General features: G+C 45.4%; 1 protein-coding gene across 1 annotated transcript; it reads left to right on the top strand.

Moving 5' to 3' along the window:
• Positions 1–11,429: 11,429 nt before the first annotated feature.
• On the top strand, positions 11,430–17,370 carry LOC109871602 (somatostatin receptor type 3). Its single transcript, XM_031806583.1, has 3 exons — positions 11,430–11,496; positions 13,375–13,851; positions 13,934–17,370. Exons 2-3 carry the CDS (start codon positions 13,445–13,447, stop codon positions 14,586–14,588), a joined length of 1,062 nt encoding a protein of 353 aa, XP_031662443.1. The 5' UTR covers positions 11,430–11,496; positions 13,375–13,444; the 3' UTR covers positions 14,589–17,370.
• The last annotated feature ends 3,627 nt before the right edge of the window (positions 17,371–20,997 follow it).

Genomic DNA, 20,997 nt, shown 5'->3' with positions numbered 1-20,997 from the left:
ATCCCAAGAGAATGATGCTGCCACCCCCATGCTTCACCGTGGGGATGGTGCTAGGTTTTCTCCAGATGTGAGGCTAGGCATTCTGTAAGGGGTACGTAACTGGTGGCAGGGAAATCAAACGCAGGAGAGCAGAACTTGGTGAATAGCCGGAGCAGTTTAATATATAAAACTAACGGCATATAAAACAACAAACACATCGGTACAAAACCCGTATCGCACCAGTAACACATAGCACAAGAACTTACAATTAACAATTCCCGACAAGGACATGGGGGAAACAGAGGGAAAATATACAACATGTAATTAGGGAATTGAAACCAGGTGAGTGTGAAAACAAGACAAAACAAATGCAACATGAAAAATGGATCGGCGATGGCTAGAAGACCAATGACGTCGACCACCGAACACCGCCCGAACAAGGAGAGGAACCGACTTCGGCAGAAGTCGTGACACATTCAGGCCATGGTTTCATCAGTCCATAGAATCTTGTTTCTCATGGTCAGAGTCCTTTAGGTGCCTTTTTTCGAACTCCAAGAGGGCTGTCATGTGCCTTTTTACTGAGGAGAGGCTTCCGCCTGGCCACTCTAACATAAAGGCCTGATTGGTGGATGGTTGTCCTTCTGGAAAGTTCCCCCATCTCCACAGAGGAACTCGAGCTCTGTCAGTGACCATTGGGTTCTTGGTCACGTCCCTGACCAAGGCCCTTCTCCCCCTATTGCTTAGTTTGGCCAGGCAGCCAGCTCTAGGAAGAGTCTCTTCCTTTTAAGAATGATAGAGGCCACTGTGTTCTTGAGGACCTTCAATGCTGTAGAATTTTTTGGGTACCCTTCTGGGTCTCAACCCAATCCTGTCCCTGAGCTCTACTGACAATTCCTTTGACCTCATGGCTTGGTTTTTGCTCTGACATGCACTGTCAACTGCAGTGCATTTATTTAAACAGGTGTGTCTTTCCAAATCATGTCCAATCAATTGAATTTACCACAGGTGGACTCCAAGTTGCAAAACATCTCAAGGATGATCAATGGGAACAGGATGCACCTCAGCTCAATTTAGAGTTTCATAGCAAAGGGTCTGAATGCTTATGCAAATAAGGTATTTCTGTTCCATTTTTTTTTTTAAATGTGGTACATTTTATAAACCTGTTTTTGCTTTCTCATTATGGGGTATTGTATGTAGATTGAGGAATACAATTAATGTAATCCAAAAGTGAAGGAGTACGAATACTTTCCGAATGCACTCTATTTGCATAATTTCAAGAACAAAATCAAAGGTAATTCACAACATGCATATCTGATAAACATGACCAATTGAATGCGGCGTGTAGACTAGATCTATACAATAAACTCAAATGTGCAGTATGTGTTACTTTTAATTTTTGCAAATGGCAAATAAACTACTTGAACTATATTAGCGTTCTGTCTGTAAACGGTGAGTTTTCATTCTAGTTATGCCTGATATGATGGTGCCCTCATGCAAGATGCACAGCTATGAATTCTGTCTTGTGGGCTTTTGCGATAATACCTTAGATGCTACCAAAAAAAAATCAAAGCTCCGTCTCTGTGTGGCCTTGACAGACTTCATATCAAAATGTCAGTGTTCATCAGGGCAGAACATATCCCATCCATAATAATAGTATTGGCACAACTAGTATTGTTTTAGAGCCCTAATAACATAAGGTAGATTAGTCCTACTGTTCAAATGTACAAAAATGTATCTGAAATGTAGCCGTACATATCAAAAACCATTGTTTTATATATCATAAAGATATGCGCATGCTGACAGACTAGTGTATCCGAAGCTGCACATAATTTGCACCTACCAACACGTACAGATCAGCTCGACAGTATGAGCACCAATAGGCTATTAAAGATTCCTACAGGCTTCATAACTTCAACTTCAATCATCAGAACTAGGCTACGTTGCTGTCGAATTGGGGATAATATGCAATGAGCGTAAACAAGCCTCAACTTCTCCAAGTGGGAAATACTTTCTGTGTTCGGGGAGTTTTACTCACGCACACACTATAGCAAGAGAACAGGGAGTGGGCGAAAAAGTAGGCTATGTGGAGTTTTACAGTATTCACATCACTTTTACTGTAGCCTATCACTCAACAACTGTGTAATGCAAATGAATGGTTATAGAGTGAATGCTTGCCTACTTCTTTTAGTGGGCTACACAAGGTATTGGTCCTACTACTGCGACATACAAAATGTAGGCCTACAATAATGTAGGCCTATCTGAAATGCAGCCATATTCACAACAACTGTCATTTTGCACACAGGATGTTGAAGAGAAGCCTCGCAAAGATTTTGTCTCAGCCTCCAGTATTTATGCTGCAGTAGTTTATGTGTCAGGGGGCTAGGGTCAGTTTGTTATATCTGGAGTACTTCTCCTGTCCTATTCGGTGTCCTGTGTGAATCTAAGTGTGCGTTCTCTAATTCTCTCCTTCTCTCTTTCTTTCTCTCTCTCGGAGGACCTGAGCCCTAGGGCCATGCCCCAGGACTACCTGACATGATGACTCCTTGCTGTCCCCAGTCCACCTGGCCGTGCTGCTGCTCCAGTTTCAACTGTTCTGCCTTATTATTATTCGACCATACTGGTCATTTATGAACATTTGAACATCTTGGCCATGTTCTGTTATAATCTCCACCCGGCACAGCCAGAAGAGGACTGGCCACCCCACATAGCCTGGTTCCTCTCTAGGTTTCTTCCTAGGTTTTGGCCTTTCTAGGGAGTTTTTCCTAGCCACCGTGCTTCTACTCCTGCATTGCTTGCTGTTTGGGGTTTTAGGCTGGGTTTCTGTACAGCACTTTGAGATATCAGCTGATGTACGAAGGGCTATATAAATACATTTGATTTGATTGGCCCATTTGTTGTTGCTGACTGTGGTTGCGATTTCACTTTCCAAGAATGTGCGCGCCACAATAAACTCTGCTTCCACTGGTTCTGTTTTGGTTAGAATCAACAGGTTGTCAGGTGCTAGTGGCTGGGTTAACAGAGGTTCAGGTGCTTGTTGTGATGTTACCCTCGTGCTATTGGTGCTAGGCCCTGGCTCTTCTCGATCTTGTTGGTCAGCAGGCGGCGTGGGGAATGGGCAGGTATTACAATCCGTGGTTGGGCCTGCATGCTGGTCGGTGAGCTTGGCATCGCTCTCGACATGGTGGTCCTCCAGTTTTTTTGCTCTTCGCAGTGACCAGACATTGTTGGATATCCATGCTGATCAATGTTTAGCCAGCTAGCATTAAGTATTCAGTGTGTTGCTGCCGAAACGTAATAAAGCTAGTAGTCTGCAAAATTGTGAGAGAGAAAAAACGGCATGGGATCCAATCAGCTTCCTAAACAAGGTAATGAAGGCAGTACCTTATGAAATTATATGGCTAGATGGCCAATCAGAAGCATTTTATTTTAATGACTCAATATGATAATATTACATTCCCCTTCCCCCACCCCTCCTCAGATCATAAGTTAACACCTGTAATATAGCCTCTGTCCTGGTCTGCTCTACTGGCAGGCCCGGTAGCGCTACATTGGAAAAACCGGGCAGGGTAATTCATATACCATTGTGTTATGTTTATGGGAAAACAAAACTGTGGGGACACAAATTCAATCTGGGGTGGTCCAGGCCTGGCTTTGCCACCCCGTAGAGCCAGCTCTGATTAGACCTACTTCCTTTCAACACTAGAGTGGAAGCATTTAATATACACACACACCCACACATGCCATGTTGGAAGCTTTACACATGCATGAGCCCATATAAACATGCGCGCGCATGCACACTCACACACACACCGCTGACATAAGGCAATTGACATAAAGTAGATGCCACGTGCGCACTGCACACACACACACACACTCTAACGCACAAGCATGCATGCATGTGCACACACACAAAGAGAGAGTGGTGGGGGGTGACAGTGGCAGATGGGTTATATTGGCGAGGCACTTGACATGGCTGTGTAAACACCAGAAGGCTCATAATGAGTTTATATGACCCTGTGTACCACAGAGCACCATAGTTCTCTCTCTCTCTCTCTCTCTCTCTCTCTCTCTCTCTCTCCCTCTCCCTCTCCCTCTCCCTCTCTCCCTCCCCTCCACACCTGGGTATGTTTGTTCTTAAGGGTTTCCTTAACAACAGGTGAATCTCATGATCCCAGACTGCCACTGGATTAGAGAGGATCAAACAGAGGATAGAGAGAGGGAGGGATGGGGAGATACAGAAAGGTCAGCGGTGGGAGGGGGGGGGGGGGGGTGAAGGGAGAAAACCAAGTGAAACATAATCTGGGAAAGTGAGGGGAGATAGACAGAGAGATAGAAAGGTCAGTGTGTGGGGGGATGCAGGGAATGGGGAAAACGTTTTGGATCATTCTCGGCACATTTAACAAACTTGACAAATAAAAAGTTGTTAGCTTGGTATTTCATTACTTTCACAGAACGTTTCCTAAATGGTCAAACATGGTTCGATTTAATTTACATTTTGGTAATGTTCTAGGCAGTGGGGTAAAGTACTTAATGTTTCTAAAAATACTTTAAAGTACTACTTAAGTAGTTTTTTGGGGTATCTGTACTTTAATTTACTATTTATATTTTTGACAACTTTTACTTAATTACATTCCTATAAAGAAAATATTGTACTTTTTACTCCATATATTTTCCCTGACAACCCAAAGTACTCCTTACATTTTGAATGCTTAGCAGCACAGGAAAATTCACGCACTTATGAAGAGAACAAGTGGTCCTCCCTTCTGCCTATGTTCTGGCGGACTCACTAAACACATGCATCTTTTATAAATAATGTCTAAGTGTTGGAGTGTGCGTATGGCTATCCGTATGTTTTAAAAACAAGAACACGGTGCCGTCTACTTTGCTTAATATAAGGAATTTGATACTTAAGTATATTTTAGCAATTACATTTACTTTTGATACTTAAGTATATTTTTTAGGCCTTCCTCTGACACTGCCTGTTATAGAGGTCCTGGATGGCAGGAAGCTTGGCCCCAGTGATCTACTGGGCCGTACGCACTACCCTCTGTATTGCCTTGCTTTTGGAGGCCGAGCAGTTGCCATACCAGGCGGTGATGCAACCAGTCAGAACATTTTGAGGATCTGAGGACCCAAAACTGAAGGGGAACAGGCGTTGTCGTACCATCTTCACGACTGTCTTGGTGTGTTTGGACCATGATAGTTGGTTGGTGATGTGGACAGCAAGGAACTTGAAGCTCTCAACCTGCTCCACTACAGCCCCGTATAATGAGAATGGGGCGTGCTCAGTCCTCCCTTTTCTGTAGTCCACAATAATCTCCTTTGTCTTGATCATGTTGAGGGAGAGGTTGTTATCCTGGTACCACACTGCCAGGTCTCTGACCTCCTCCCTATAGGCTGTCCCGTCGTTGTCGGTGATCAGGCCTACTACTGTTGTGTCGTCGGCAAACTTAATGATGGTGTTGGAGTTGTGCTTGGCCATGCAGTCAAGGGTGAACAGGGAGTACAGGAGGGGAATGAGATCGCACCCCTGAGGGGCCACCGTGTTGAGGGTCAGCGTGGCAGATGTGGTGCTACCTACCCTCACCACCTGGGGTGGCCGGGTCCATGATCCAGTTGCAGAGGGAGGTGTTTAGTCCCAGGATCCTTAACTTAGCGATGAGCTTTGAGGGCACTACGGTGTTGAACGCTGAGCTGATGTCAATGAACAGCATTCTCACGTATTTGTTCCTTTTGTCCAGGTGGAAAAGGGCAGTGTGGAGTGCAAGATAAATCGCATCATCTGTGGATCTGTTGGGGCTGTATGCAAACTGGAGTCGGTCTAATGTTTCTGGGATAATGTTGTTGATGTGAGCCATGACCAGCCTTTCAAAGCACTTCATGGCTACAGACGTGATAGGTAGTCATTTAGGCAGGTTAGCTTAGTGTTCTTGGGCACAGGGACTATGGTGGTCTGCTTGAAACATGTTGGTATTACAGACTCGGTCAGGGACAGGTTGAAAATATCAGTGAAGACACTTGCCAGTCGGTCAGCACATGCTCGGAGTACACGTCCTGGTAATCCGTCTGGCCCCGTTGCTTTGTGAATGTTGACCTGTTTACCTGTGCGGGTTTGATTATTTGGGTTGAATGGTGCAACAACACAGAATAAAACAATGAATAAAAGTCCCATGATGGTAGTGACTGTCCATTACTGCTTATCACTTATTAAGCCCGGGAAAAGTAGATGGGCAATGGATTATGGTCATTGTACTTAATTACCACATTTTATGCACTGAACTAATGTAGAATATTGACCTGATGGAAACTACAACTCCCTACTACATCGCACGGTTCAGACTGGATCTGATTTATCTCTAGAGAAACTGCGCAATGTGCACATTGAGCTCACCGAACAAAATGGAATTCAAATATTTGACCCGATTGGTCAAATAGCTGGAAACATAACAGACCTTTTGGTTAATCGCTCAGCACTAAAAAACATATACGTTCCGTTCTCATCATCAGCAAAACTCACTCTATCCTCTATCTTGTTAAGTGTTGTCAGGTGTGAATGACATGAGCCGTCCTCACGCTCTCTCCCAGCTCGGATAGAAAGTTGTTGTGAGTAAAACCAGTCTATTAATGCCAAATAACACAGTCAGTCCAACCTCAAAACACTATCTTACTAGGGATTGTTTCGTTGTGCAGTGTATTATCTATAGCTACATACGGTATTTATCTGCTATTTATACACTTTTTATAAAACATTACACATCAAATAGCCTAACAATGAGAAAAAAAGTAGTCAGCAATTCAGCCACTACTTATTGTTGAACTCAGTAGGTTTTGCCTGGCTAATTGCATCCAATAATGGCCTGAAATATTCAAGGTCAGTTCAATACAATCAAATTTAATCCAACTTGAGAGACTCCCCTGGTCTCCTGAAGGCCTTTTTTTTTGTGTGTGCAAATGATTCCCCACGGACCGTTTTCTATACTGAGTATTGCCAACCCAGACAGTTTTTCCTGAGACATTGTGCATTATACTATTCACATCCTACCATACATTTGTCTGTACATTATACCTTGATGCTATTTTATCGCCCCCAGAAACCTCCTTTTACTCTATGTTCCAGACGTTCTAGACGACCAATTCTCATAGCTTTTAGCCGTACCCTTATTCTACTCCTCCTATGTTCCTCTGGCGATGTAGAGGTGAATCCAGGCCCTGCAGTGCCTAGCTCCACTCCTATTCCCCAGGCGCTCTCTTTTGACGACTTCTGTAACCGTAATAGCCTTGATTTCATGCATGTTAACATTAGAAGCCTCCTCCCTAAGTTTGTTCTATTCACTGCTTTAGCACACTCTGCCAACCCGGATGTTCTAGCTGTGTCTGAATCCTGGCTTAGGAAGACCACCAAAAATTCAGACATTTTAATTCCAAACTACAACATTTTCAGACAAGATAGAACTGCCAAAGGAGGCGGTGTTGCAATCTACTGCAAAGATAGCCTGCAGAGTTCTGTCCTACTATCCAGGTCTGTACCCAAACAATTTGAACTTCTACTTTTAAAAATCCACCTCTCTAAAAACAAGTCTCTCACCTTTGCCGCCTGCTATAGACCACCCTCTGCCCCCAGCTGTGCTCTGGACACCATATGTGAACTGATTGCCCCCCATCTATCTTCAGAGTTCGTGCTGCTAGGCGACCTAAACTGGAACATGCTTAACACCCCAGCCATCCTACAATCTAAACTTGATGCCCTCAATCTCACACAAATTATCAATGAACCTACCAGGTACCTCCCCAAAGCCTTAAACACGGGCACCCTCATAGATATCATCCTAACCAACTTCCCCTCTAAATACACCTCTGCTGTCTTCAACCAAGATCTCAGCGATCACTGCCTCATTGCCTGCATCCGTAATGGGTCAGCGGTCAAACGACCTCCACTCATCACTGTAAAACGCTCCCTGAAACACTTCTGCGAGCAGGCCTTTCTAATCGACCTGGCCGGGGTATCCTGGAAGGATATTGATCTCATCCCGTCAGTAGAGGATGCCTGGATATTTTTTTTAAATGCCTTCCTAACCATCTTAAATAAACATGCCCCATTCAAGAAATTTAGAACCAGGAACAGATATAGCCCTTGGTTCTCCCCAGACCTGACTGCCCTTAACCAACACAAAAACATCCTATGGCGTTCTGCATTAGCATCGAACAGCCCCCGTGATATGCAGCTGTTCAGGGAAGCTAGAAACCATTATACACAGGCAGTTAGAAAAGCCAAGGCTAGCTTTTTCAAGCAGAAATTTGCTTCCTGCAACACTAACTCAAAAAAGTTCTGGGACACTGTAAAGTCCATGGAGAATAAGAACACCTCCTCCCAGCTGCCCACTGCACTGAAGATAGGAAACACTGTCACCACTGATAAATCCACCATAATTGAGAATTTCAATAAGCATTTTTCTACGGCTGGCCATGCTTTCCACCTGGCTACTCCTACCCCGGACAACAGCACTGCACCCCCAACAGCAACTCGCCCAAGCCTTCCCCATTTCTCCTTCTCCCAAATCCATTCAGCTGATGTTCTGAAAGAGCTGCAAAATCTGGACCCCTACAAATCAGCCGGGCTAGACAATCTGGACCCTTTCTTTCTAAAATGATCTGCCGAAATTGTTGCCACCCCTATTACTAGCCTGTTCAACCTCTCTTTCGTGTCGTCTGAGATTCCCAAAGATTGGAAAGCAGCTGCAGTCATCCCCCTCTTCAAAGGGGGGGACACTCTTGACCCAAACTGCTACAGACCTATATCTATCCTACCGTGCCTTTCTAAGGTCTTCGAAAGCCAAGTCAACAAACAGATTACCGACCATTTCGAATCTCACCATACCTTCTCTGCTATGCAATCTGGTTTCAGAGCTGGTCATGGGTGCACCTCAGCCACGCTCAAGGTCCTAAACGATATCTTAACCGCCATCGATAAGAAACATTACTGTGCAGCCGTATTCATTGATCTGGCCAAGGCTTTCGACTCTGTCAATCACCATATCCTCATCGGCAGACTCGACACTCTTGGTTTCTCAAATGATTGCCTCGCCTGGTTCACCAACTACTTCTCTGATAGAATTCAGTGTGTCAAATCGGAGGGTCTGCTGTCCGGACCTCTGGCAGTCTCTATGGGGGTGCCACAGGGTTCAATTCTTGGACCGACTCTCTTCTCTGTATACATCAATGAGGTCGCTCTTGCTGCTGGTGAGTCCCTGATCCACCTCTACGCAGACGACACCATTCTGTATACTTCCGGCCCTTCTTTGGACACTGTGTTAACAACCCTCCAGGCAAGCTTCAATGCCATACAACTCTCCTTCCGTGGCCTCCAATTGCTCTTAAATACAAGTAAAACTAAATGCATGCTCTTCAACCGATCGCTACCTGCACCTACCCGCCTGTCCAACATCACTACTCTGGACGGCTCTGACTTAGAATACGTGGACAACTACAAATACTTAGGTGTCTGGTTAGACTGTAAACTCTCCTTCCAGACCCATATCAAACATCTCCAATCCAAAGTTAAATCTAGAATTGGCTTCCTATTTCACAACAAAGCATCCTTCACTCATGCTGCCAAACATACCCTTATAAAACTGACCATCCTACCAATCCTCGACTTTGGCGATGTCATTTACAAAATAGCCTCCAATACCCTACTCAACAAATTGGATGCAGTCTATCACAGTGCAATCCGTTTTATCACCAAAGCCCCATATACTACCCACCATTGCGACCTGTACGCTCTCGTTGGCTGGCCCTCGCTTCATACTCGTCGCCAAACCCACTGGCTCCATGTCATCTACAAGACCCTGCTAGGTAAAGTCCCCCCTTATCTCAGCTCGCTGGTCACCATAGCATCTCCCACCTGTAGCACACGCTCCAGCAGGTATATCTCTCTAGTCACCCCCAAAACCAATTCTTTCTTTGGCCGCCTTTCCTTCCAGTTCTCTGCTGCCAATGACTGGAACGAACTACAAAAATCTCTGAAACTGGAAACACTTATCTCCCTCACTAGCTTTAAGCACCAACTGTCAGAGCAGCTCACAGATTACTGCACCTGTACATAGACCACCTATAATTTAGCCCAAACAACTACCTCTTTCCCAACTGTATTTAATTTTAATGTATTTATTTATTTTGCTCCTTTGCACCCCATTATTTTTATTTCTACTTTGCACATTCTTCCATTGCAAAACTACCATTCCAGTATTTTACTTGCTATATTGTATTTACTTTGCCATCATGGCCTTTTTTGCCTTTACCTCCCTTCTCACCTCATTTGCTCACATTGTATATAGACTTGTTTATACTGCATTATTGACTGTATGTTTGTTTTTACTCCATGTGTAACTCTGTGTCGTTTTATCTGTCGAACTGCTTAGCTTTATCTTGGCCAGGTCGCAATTGTAAATGAGAACTTGTTCTCAACTTGCCTACCTGGTTAAATTAAGGTAAAAAAATAAAAAAAAATAAAAAAATACTCTATGCCCATTGCTCTGCACACATTTAAACTTAGTCTTGAAGGATGCATGCCAAGATATACCAGCGATAAAGGACTGTTGAAATTGCGACCACACAACTAAAACGTCGGTTCACCAGTATGAATGAAATCGCAAAGCGTTTTTTTGTTTGTTCAAGCCTTCAAGAACTGTTGTCCACTAACGATGATAACCTGTTTGCATCAGTATCCAGACGACCTGTCCTCAGAGCTTCCTATACACTTCATCTCTTTCCCTAACATGCTGAGACCGGCAATTAAGAAGAATGAGTGGTTTAATTAAAGATGTTGCAGAACTGCTGTATTTGAAGCATCATTCCCTTCTGCCCAGTTTCCCTGACATTGCTACAGCATCACGCTGTTCTTACCATCCCTGTAACTGTCGCTTCTGTGGAGAGAGAGTTCTCTGAAATAAAACTCATGAAGAATTACCTAAGAAGCATTAGGCTCTCGGTCTGACAGGCACTTTTGAACATCTGAGTGAGCTCCACTTATTGCACATGCGCCGTCGTACCCGCGACCAATATTTGTTCACCGATATCCCCTTATACTTTCAATCATTAAAGAAAAGGGTCTAAGGCACTTCTTCAGCCACATTCCTGACACCCAAGAAACAAACACGTAGCTTCCTAGTACATACTGACATAGAAAAGGTATATTAAGTACTTTTTAGAGTGTTACTGTCAAAATGATTTATTAAATAAATAAATAATAGACATCGATTCCAGGCACATGGGCCCCCAGAGCTTGTGTGCCCCCCTCCCCCCCCCCACCCTTTTGGTGGTGTGTGTGTGTGTGTGTGTGTTTGTGTGTGTGAGAGAGAGAGAGAGATGGTGGGAAGCGAGTGAGGGAGGATGTAGGGCAGGACGCAGGTGTGTGCCCGCTTCTCTCTCTCTCTCTCTCTCTCTCTCTGTGTCTCTTTATGCAACAAAGCCACTGATGGTGAAAGGATGACTTCTCCCTGGAGCAGAACACTGGCCACAGTGAGTGTGACACACATCTTTAAAGAAAGGTTTTCTCTGCTTACTGCTGCTGTCCTTCACTGACCCCTTTTCTGTTTAGCAATCTTCCTACTGTCATTTCAGCATGCAGACTCTTGTCTTTATATTCAGTTAAGTTTCCAGCTAGGGCGTTCTAGTGATTGAAGACATAATTATATAATGTCATGTAATGGTTAGGGAATTTAATAAGAGCCAATTCCCTTTGGATTATTGGTGCAAAGTGTTAAAGCAACAATCCTGGATAAATGTATGACATTATGAACATGGATACTAAGAGGATTTAATAGCCGGCCATAAATTGCTGTAATTAGGTTCAGCTGGAGGTCAATGTGTCTAAAATAATGCACAATTAGTTTATCCCTCTGTTTCCCATTAGCTACGTTTATGTTGCTCGTAAATTCTCATGTGCTGCTGTCTTCCTCCCTCTTTTCACCTCATTCCATGTCTTCCCCCTCTCCTCTATCCTATATTTGGGCACTTCTGTCTCTCCTCCCTTCACTCTCTCTGTAATATTTGCAGTGTGTTTCACACATTGGTTGAATGGGGAAAGGTACGTATGAGACACACATTCACAGTAGGGTTTTGTCAATAGCTTGCATCCCAGTACAACGTTCAGATTGAGGCGCTGCAGGGATTATTCTCTCTCAGGTGGTTCAGCGTGATTTACTAGCATCTCTTTAGTGTGCATGTATTCAAACAGAGATATAATGTATCTGTATGCGTGGATCTGCCTACAGCGTATCGTCATCATTGAACGTACAGGGAGGTTGAATTTGGATTTCATTGTGTCAACATATGGAACAAATACATTTAAGGCCTAATATTTTGACACATCATATCTACAGAAGGGTGATGATACGGTGTATATAGAATGGATAAGAAAAAAGGTGTGGAGTCGGCAGGGCCACTAAAAGTATTTGTATACATGACTAGTGTGGATGGAAAGATCTGCACAAGCTATTCACTTTGGGCTAGTTTTTGGACTTTTATTTCAATTTTTAGTCATTTAGCAGACACTCTTATCTAGACCATTTAGGGTTAAATGTTTTCCTCAATGGCACCTGGATAGACCTTTTGTCTAGTCGGCTTGGGGATTCGAACTAGCGACCTGCCGGTTACTGGCCCAACCGCGCTTAATCGCTAGGCTACCTGCCACCCAACAAACAACAGCATTCCAAATGTCAAGCCCTAGATAGAGTAGTTCACTTCACCCATCAAGCTGACAAGGTAGTGTACCACAGTCACAGTCTGTTCCCAGTGGTCAGCTCGTTCCTGTTCCCTTCCTCACCTTGCATCTCATTCAGACAGACAACGCTGTGATGCTGATGAGTGGTCTGAACACTGTGTGTCAGTGCTGTTGCTGCGCTGCCGCTTCCCCTGAGAGCAGATGTGATGTCTTTTTCAGTTTGTGTGACGACGTGTGCTGGCCTGTGTTGAATCTATGCTCTTAAGGTGTACTCTCCCCAGAGAGAAAGAGAGAGAGATGGAGACAGAGTACACGCCGCCACACAAAAAGACATCATGTCTCCTCTCAGGGGAAGCGGCACAGGACTGACACAGACTGTTCAGGCTACCCATCAGCGTTGTGTGTCTGAACGAGATGACTTGGCCTGCCAGGCTGGTTCTGAGTCATCCCAGCCTGGTTCTGAGTCATCACAGCTGCCAGTTTAAGGGGAGGCCCAGTGAATTATGCAGCCAGGTGATTCACCAACCCAGCACCAGACAAACAGAAACTATTAATAGATTAATAATAAAAGGGATAGAATAACATCAATTATTAAAACATCTTATTCATCCCTCAAATCAATTTGTCTGCCTTTCTAATTATGTACATCCCTCTTTCCCACCTTCCTCTCTCAGTCCATCCCCAACGGGAGCAGCTAGATCATACTTTTGTTCCTTCCCCTCGTTCCATCCCTCTCCCACCACCATGCCGGCCATAGTGAACCTGCTCTTCAATACGGTGTCTACCAACACCACCATCTCCTTCTCCCTGGTGCTGCCTCTGGTCAGCGTCCTCTCCCTCCTGGTGGGGGTCGGAGGTCACCTACTCATGTGGCTGGTGCTGATGCGTAACCCTCGGCGACGCTCCAAACCTAGCTCCGTGCTGCTCCTCAACTTGAGCCTGGCTGACATGGGAGCACTGCTCACCCTGCCCTGCGTCCTACTCAGCGCCAGCTCCCAGGACTGGCAGCTAGGGGGCGGTATCTGTGTGCTGCTGGGCTTCATGACCTCCCTGACGGCTGGAGTGGATATATTTAGTCTGGCCGCCTTGTCGGTGCTCAGATACCGCATAGTGGCCCCACCTGCTAGACCGCCCCCCAGTCCCACACAAGTGTGAGTACGGAATTAAACCATTCATCTGCATTCATTTAGACCCACCTCAGCTATGTAACCTCCTCTCTCCCCCCTCTCTCAGAGCCGGCATCGTGGCAGTGATCTGGTTAGTCTCTGTCACCATGGCCCTTCCCAAGGTCACATACATCCAGTTTGACAGTGGCTGTACATGGTCTGTGGGGCGTGGCCAGTGGCTGGGCTTCCTGGTGCCAGCCTTCCTGGTCTACTACGTGGCTCCGCTCCTCTGCATTGCCCTCAACTGTGGCCTCATCATCACCCATCTCCACCGCTGCCGGGGTACGTTGGCCGCAGACCGCCGCAACAAGAAGGCTACGGCGCTCCTGATTGGCTCCACACTGGTCTTCGCCATCAGCTGGCTGCCCTACTACGCCCTGGAGTTTGTCAATGTCATGTCCCCCTACGTCAGCTTCGTTGCCTCGCCTATCAGTCAACAAACCTCCTCCTCCCTCAACTCGTCCGCGTCCCTGTCCCCACCCACGGAGGGGGACACGGAGGTGTCTCTCCTCTGGGAGGTGGCGTCCCTGTCGGCCATATTGTTGGTGTGTTTGGCGCCCTGCTGGAACCCGCCCCTCTACTTCCTGTTGTCTCGCCCGGCGGTGCGTCAGCTCCGTGCCCTCCTGCCGTCACTGAGGAAATGCTTGGGAAGCCTGCGACCACCTATCACCCCCGCGCCAACCCCACGTTTTCCTCACCTCCGCCCTCTTCCTACTTTGTAACTACACACCACACCTTGACACTCAGGCTGATCCAGTGAGATGAACACGCACACGCACACGCACACACACACGCAATTATTCAACAGATTGTGATTACATACACTCAGTGTATAAAACATTAGGAACACCTGCTCTTTCCATGACATAGACTGACCAGGTGAATCCAGGTGAAAGCTATGGTCCCTTATTGATGTCACTTGTCAAATCCACTTCAGTCAGTGTAGAAGGAGAATGGGAGGAGACAGGTTAAAGTGTCATAAATGTGAAGGTGTGTCATAAAAACAGAGGCTTAGAATCTTACAATCTTAGGTTTCACCTTGCAAGTGTCAGTTAGCAGGCTCATAGAATCAAATCAAATCAAATGAAATTGTATTGGTCACATACACATGGTTAGCAGATGTTTAATGTGAGTGTAGAGAACTGCTTGTGCGTCTAGTTCAGCCAGTGCAGTAATATCTAACAAGTAATCTAACAATGAGAGTCTAGGTGGGGGGCTGGCAGAGTTATCTAACAAGGAGAGACTAGGTGGGGGGCTGGCAGAGTTATCTAACAAGGAGAGACTAGGTGGGGGACTGGCAGAGTAATCTAACAAGGAGAGACTAGGTGGGGGGCTGGCAGAGTTATCTAACAAGGAGAGACTAGGTGGGGGACTGGCAGAGTAATCTAACAAGGAGAGACTAGGTGGGGGGCTGGCAGAGTTATCTAACAAGGAGAGACTAGGTGGGGGGCTGTCAGAGTAATCTAACAAGGAGAGACTAGGTGGGGGACTGGCAGAGTAATCTAACAAGGAGAGACTAGGTGGGGGGCTGTCAGAGTAATCTAACAAGGAGAGACTAGGTGGGGAACTGGCAGAGTAATCTAACAAGGAGAGACTAGGTGGGGGGATGGCAGAGTAATCTAACAAGGAGAGACTAGGTGGGGGGCTGGCAGAGTTATCTAACAAGGAGAGACTAGGTGGGGGGCTGGCAGAGTTATCTAACAAGGAGAGACTAGGTGGGGGGATGGCAGAGTAATCTAACAAGGAGAGACTAGGTGGGGGGCTGGCAGAGTTATCTAACAAGGAGAGACTAGGTGGGGGGCTGGCAGAGTTATCTAACAAGGAGAGACTAGGTGGGGGACTGGCAGAGTAATCTAACAAGGAGAGACTAGGTGGGGGGCTGGCAGAGTTATCTAACAAGGAGAGACTAGGTGGGGGGCTGTCAGAGTAATCTAACAAGGAGAGACTAGGTGGGGGACTGGCAGAGTAATCTAACAAGGAGAGACTAGGTGGGGGGCTGGCAGAGTTATCTAACAAGGAGAGACTAGGTGGGGGGCTGGCAGAGTTATCTAACAAGGAGAGACTAGGTGGGGGGCTGGCAGAGAGACGGAGAGGATAAGAGAAGGAAGAGAGGATAACCAAGACACAGATTCAAGGAGCTGATCAAGCGGTATGTGTGTGTTTGTGTGTGGAATAAAAATTACATTAATGAAGGCGAAAGGGGGTGAAATATTGTTAGTGTTTCTCCCACCTAGAAAACAACAACATGATTGACAGGTGAGATGCATTTATGCCATCAGGTATTGAACAACATGGTTGGTATTCTTAACATGCCTCCCAAATAGGGGAGAGTGAGGTATATTGAGCCAAGTTTTACATTCAGCATCACTACATCACTACATCACTACATCAATGGAAATGTAATATTCCTTAAAAATATAAATATATCTACATATATTTAAATATAACCGTTTTAAAAACATAGCTTGCCCCCCAAAATAGGGACAGGGTAAGCCTTGGGGTAAGTGGGTGTTCTGTGACAGTGGGTGATGTCGTTCTGTGACAGTGGGTGATGTTGTTCTGTGACAGTGGGGTGATGTTGTTCTGTGACAGTGGGGTGATGTTGTTCTGTGACAGTGGGTGATGTTGTTCTGTGACAGTGGGGTGATGTTGTTCTGTGACAGTGGGGTGATGTTGTTCTGTGACAGTGGGGTGATGTTGTTCTGTGACAGTGGGGTGATGTTGTTCTATGACAGTGGGTGATGTTGTTCTGTGACAGTGGGGTGATGTTGTTCTGTGACAGTGGGTGATGTTGTTCTGTGACAGTGGGTGATGTTGTTCTGTGACAGTGGGTGATGTTGTTCTGTGACAGTGGGGTGATGTTGTTCTGTGACAGTGGGGTGATGTTGTTCTGTGACAGTGGGGTGATGGTGCTGGTAGGTCTGGTAAGTTGAATTCTTGGAATGAGGGTGTGGTATAATATTGCATATCTTAAATGTACGCCTACATTCAGACATGGATACCTCTGCTCAATATCACTTCCTCTTCCATATCTTTCCCAGTTGTCTGGGACAGGGATGATGTTTCGATGTGCCAATTCGTAGGCATGTTCTCTGCATTTGAGACTACTAAGCCCATGAAACTGGTCTGCAAAATACATGATACGTTTTAAGCAATCTCTCACTCCAGGTCATCAGATAAGACCTTGTGTGCTACTCTATACCGTAGCCTCTGTTTCGGACAGTTACATGTTTGTTTTCATTCTACAGTATCTCTTCAGTGCGTGCAATGATGTCCAAACAGTGTTTGTTTTCATTCTACAGTATCTCTTCAGTGCGTGCAATGATGTCCAAACAGTGTTTGTTTTCATTCTACAGTATCTCTTCAGTGCGTGCAATGATGTCCAAACAGTGTTTGTTTTCATTCTACAGTACCTCTTCAGTGCGTAAATATTGTGTTTTTAATTTACAGTGTGGGAGTGAAGAGCTATAAGTTCAGTGTTTATGTGTCTGTTCAACACGTAAACAAAAGGGAAAATAAATGTGCCTTTGAATGTTTTATTGGCTAAATAAATGATTCTAAATGTGTTTGAAACGTTACTTTCGAGACTGGCTGCACATAACACACATTTGTCATGCTTTATACATTGGAGTTCTCCCTAAACCAATCCAGGCCAGTAACCTTTTAGCCATTCCATTAAAACAGTGTTCTCTCTGGGGATTTGAACCAGCGACCCACTGCAACAGCTCATTTCCCCTCTACTCCATCACACTTCAGGGACCTACACTGCCTAATATATAGGCATGACCTATCCAAGTACCGCATATAGAATAAACTGAAATCCCTGTGGGGAGCTTTCATTGAGCACAGAACAAAATGGCAGTAAAGTGAGCGGTGGATAAGGAAGACACAGCACAGGAGGCCCCTTAATTAGGGAGGACGGGCTAGTTATAATGGCCGGAGCGGAATCAGTGGAACGGTATCAAGTATGTAAACACACGGTTTCCATGGTTTCCAGCTGTTTGATGCCATTCCATTCACTCCATCCCATACATTATTATGAGCCGTCCTCCCCTCAGCAGCCTCCTGTGGAATAGAGGATGAGGTTGGTGTTCAGAATGAAATAATATCCCCTCCTCTAGTAGCTAGGTTCTGTATTACATCATATCCACTGGTTTACTGCGGGAAATACAGACCCATAACCCCATTACTAAGCCCTATGACAGACAGGCAACACCCAGAGGACACACACACACACATAAGCACTTACGCGCATGCACACACAAACAGCATGTCATATAGGCTATTTGAGGGCTTTCAGTTGGCATAGTAACCGTGATGAAAGACTACCTCGACTCATGAGTGCTGATAGAAAGTGTCTTGTTTTTATCTGGAGGTTGAACAAAATCACCTGTTAAATGTACAGGGACAGGATTTGCAATCAGATCAACACACTTGGGTCTGGTCTAATAACACAGCACAAAGGGCATCCCATGTGTTTAAAGTGGCTTGGTTTGACAAACAGAGGTAATTGGATTTGAATGTTAGGCAATTCATATTGAGAGACAGCGAAAGTCGATTCAAATTCATTGGGAAGTTAAAATTCATTGGAAAGACTGGAGTCACTTGAACTCCAGGCTGATTAGATAGGCTAATCAGTTGTTTGGCATCCGGCTGAGAGTGTGTGTGTGTGTGTGTGTGTGTGTGTGTGTGTGTGTGTGTGTGTGTGTGTGTGTGTGTGTGTGTGTGTGTGTGTGTGTGTGTGTGTGTGTGTGTGTGTGTGTGTGTGTGTGTGTGTGTGTGTGTGTGTGTGTGTGTGTGTGTGTGTGTGTGTGTGTGTGTGTGTGTGTGCATCAGTGTATGCGCGTGTGCGATTGGAGTGCATGTTTCAGTTGTACTGAAATTAAGTCTGAGAGAACATTCAAATCCCAGTGTAATCTAACAGCGCAATGACATGGAAAACGTACTTACAAACAGGGCCAGCTCCAGGCATAAGTGACATAAGCTCAGTCGGGGTCTTACTGTTGAGAGTTAGAATAGTAGTATACACAAGGTTCAAGTTCAAAATTCAGTTGTGTACTAGCAGTTTTCCAGCAGTCACTCAATTAGCCATGTCAGCTAACAATGTTTAGATTGGTAAATTAGTCTAGCCAGTTATCTAAACCTGTTGTAATCGTGGACGAATAGCGACCAGACCCAGGGGCCCTGACCTCCAGTGGTCCCCTGTTGATTTTGTTAGTCACTCTCACTCAGATATCATTCAATCAATCAAATGTATTTATAAAGCCCTTTTTACATCAGCAGATGTCACAAAGTGCTTATACAGAAACCCAGCCTAAAACCCCAAACAGCAAGTAATACAAATGTAGAAGCACGGTGGCTAGGAAAAACTCCCAAGAAAGGCAGGAACCTAGGTTGACAGCTAGAGAGAAACAAGGCTCTGATGGGTGGCCAGTCCTCTTCTGGCTGTGCCAGGTGGAGATTATAAGAGTATATGGCCATTAAGGCCAGATTGTTCTTCAAGATGTTCAAATGTTCATAGATGACCAGCAAAGTCAAATAATACTCAAAGTGGTTGTAGACGGTGCAACCGGTCAGTACCTCAGGAGTAAATGTCAGTTGGCTTTTCATAGCCGAGCATTCAGAGGTCGAGACAGCGGGTGTGGTAGAGAGGGAGAGAGAGAGGAAGAGTCGAAAACAGCAGGTCAGGGACAAGGTAGCACATCCATTGAACAAGTCAGGTTTCCATAGCCACAGGCAGAACAGTTGAAATTGGAGCAGCAGCACGACCAGGAGTCATCAGGCCAGGTAGTCCAGATGCATGGTCCTAGGGCTCAGGTCCTCCAGGAGGGGAGGGAGAGAGAATTAGAGGGAGGATACTTAAATTCACACAGGACACCAGATAAGACAAGAGAATTACACCAGATATAACAGACTGACCCTAACTCCCCGACACAGAGACTATTACAGCATAGATACTGTAAGCTGAGGCTGAGACAGTGGGGGGGGGGGGGGCAGGACCAACCAGACAGGGCCAACCAGGCAGGATATAACCCCACTCACTTTGCCAAAGCACAGCCCCCCCACCACTAGAGGGAAATGACCTGACCACCAACTTACTACCCTGAGGCAAGGCTGAGTATAGTCCGCAAATATCTCATCCACAGCACCAGCCAGAGGGGGTACAAAACCTGACAGGAAGATCACGTCTGTGACTCATCCCACTCAAGTGACGCACCCCTCCTAGGGACGGAATGGAAGAGCACTAGTAAGCTAGTGACCCACCCCGTAATAGGGTCAGACGCAGAGAATCCCAGTGGAGAGAGGGAGGCCGGCCAGGCAGAGACAGCAAGGGCGGTTCGCCACTCCAGCGCCTTGTCGTTCACCTTCCTACCCCGGGGACAGACTACACTCAATCATAGTACATACTGAAGAGATGAGTCTTCAGTAAAGACTTAAAGGTCGAAACCGAGTCTGTGTCTCTCACATGGATAGGCAGACCGTTCCCCAAAAATGGAGCTCTATAGGAGAAAGCCCTGCCTCCAACTGTTTGTTTAGAAATTCTAGGGACAATAAGCAGACCTACTTCTTGTGAGCATAGCATACGTGTAGGTATGTACTGCAGGACCAAATCAGAGAGATAGGAAGGAGCAAGTCCATGTAATGCTTTGTAGGTTGACAGTAAAACCTTGCAATCAGCCATATCCTTAACAGGAAACTGTTGTAGAGAGGCTAGCACTGGGGTAATATGACCAAATTGGTTGGTTCTAGTCAAGATTCTAGCAGCCATGTTTTGCACTAAATGAAGTTTATTTAGTGCTTTATCCGGGTAGCAAGAGAGTAGAGCATTGCAGTAGTCTAATCTAGATGCGACAAAAGCATGGATTCACTTTTCTGCATCATTTTTGGACAAAGAGTTTCTGATTTTTGCAATGTTACGAAGATGGTAAAAAGCTGCCCTTGAAATATTCTTGATAATTTAGTCAAAACAGAGATCAAGGTCCAGAGTAACGCCAAGGTCCTTCACAGTTTTATTTGAGACATCTGTATAAACCATCAAGATGAATTGTCAGATGCAACAGCAGATCTCTTTGTTTCTTGGGACCTGAACTAGCATCTCTGTTTTAAAAGTAAAACATCTGCATCCATCCA

The sequence above is a fragment of the Oncorhynchus kisutch genome, linkage group LG27 (assembly GCF_002021735.2).
Source record: "Oncorhynchus kisutch isolate 150728-3 linkage group LG27, Okis_V2, whole genome shotgun sequence".
Lineage (NCBI taxonomy): Eukaryota > Metazoa > Chordata > Actinopteri > Salmoniformes > Salmonidae > Oncorhynchus > Oncorhynchus kisutch.
The sequence above is the reverse complement of the archived record's forward strand: the minus strand, read 5'-3'. Positions and strand labels throughout refer to the sequence as shown.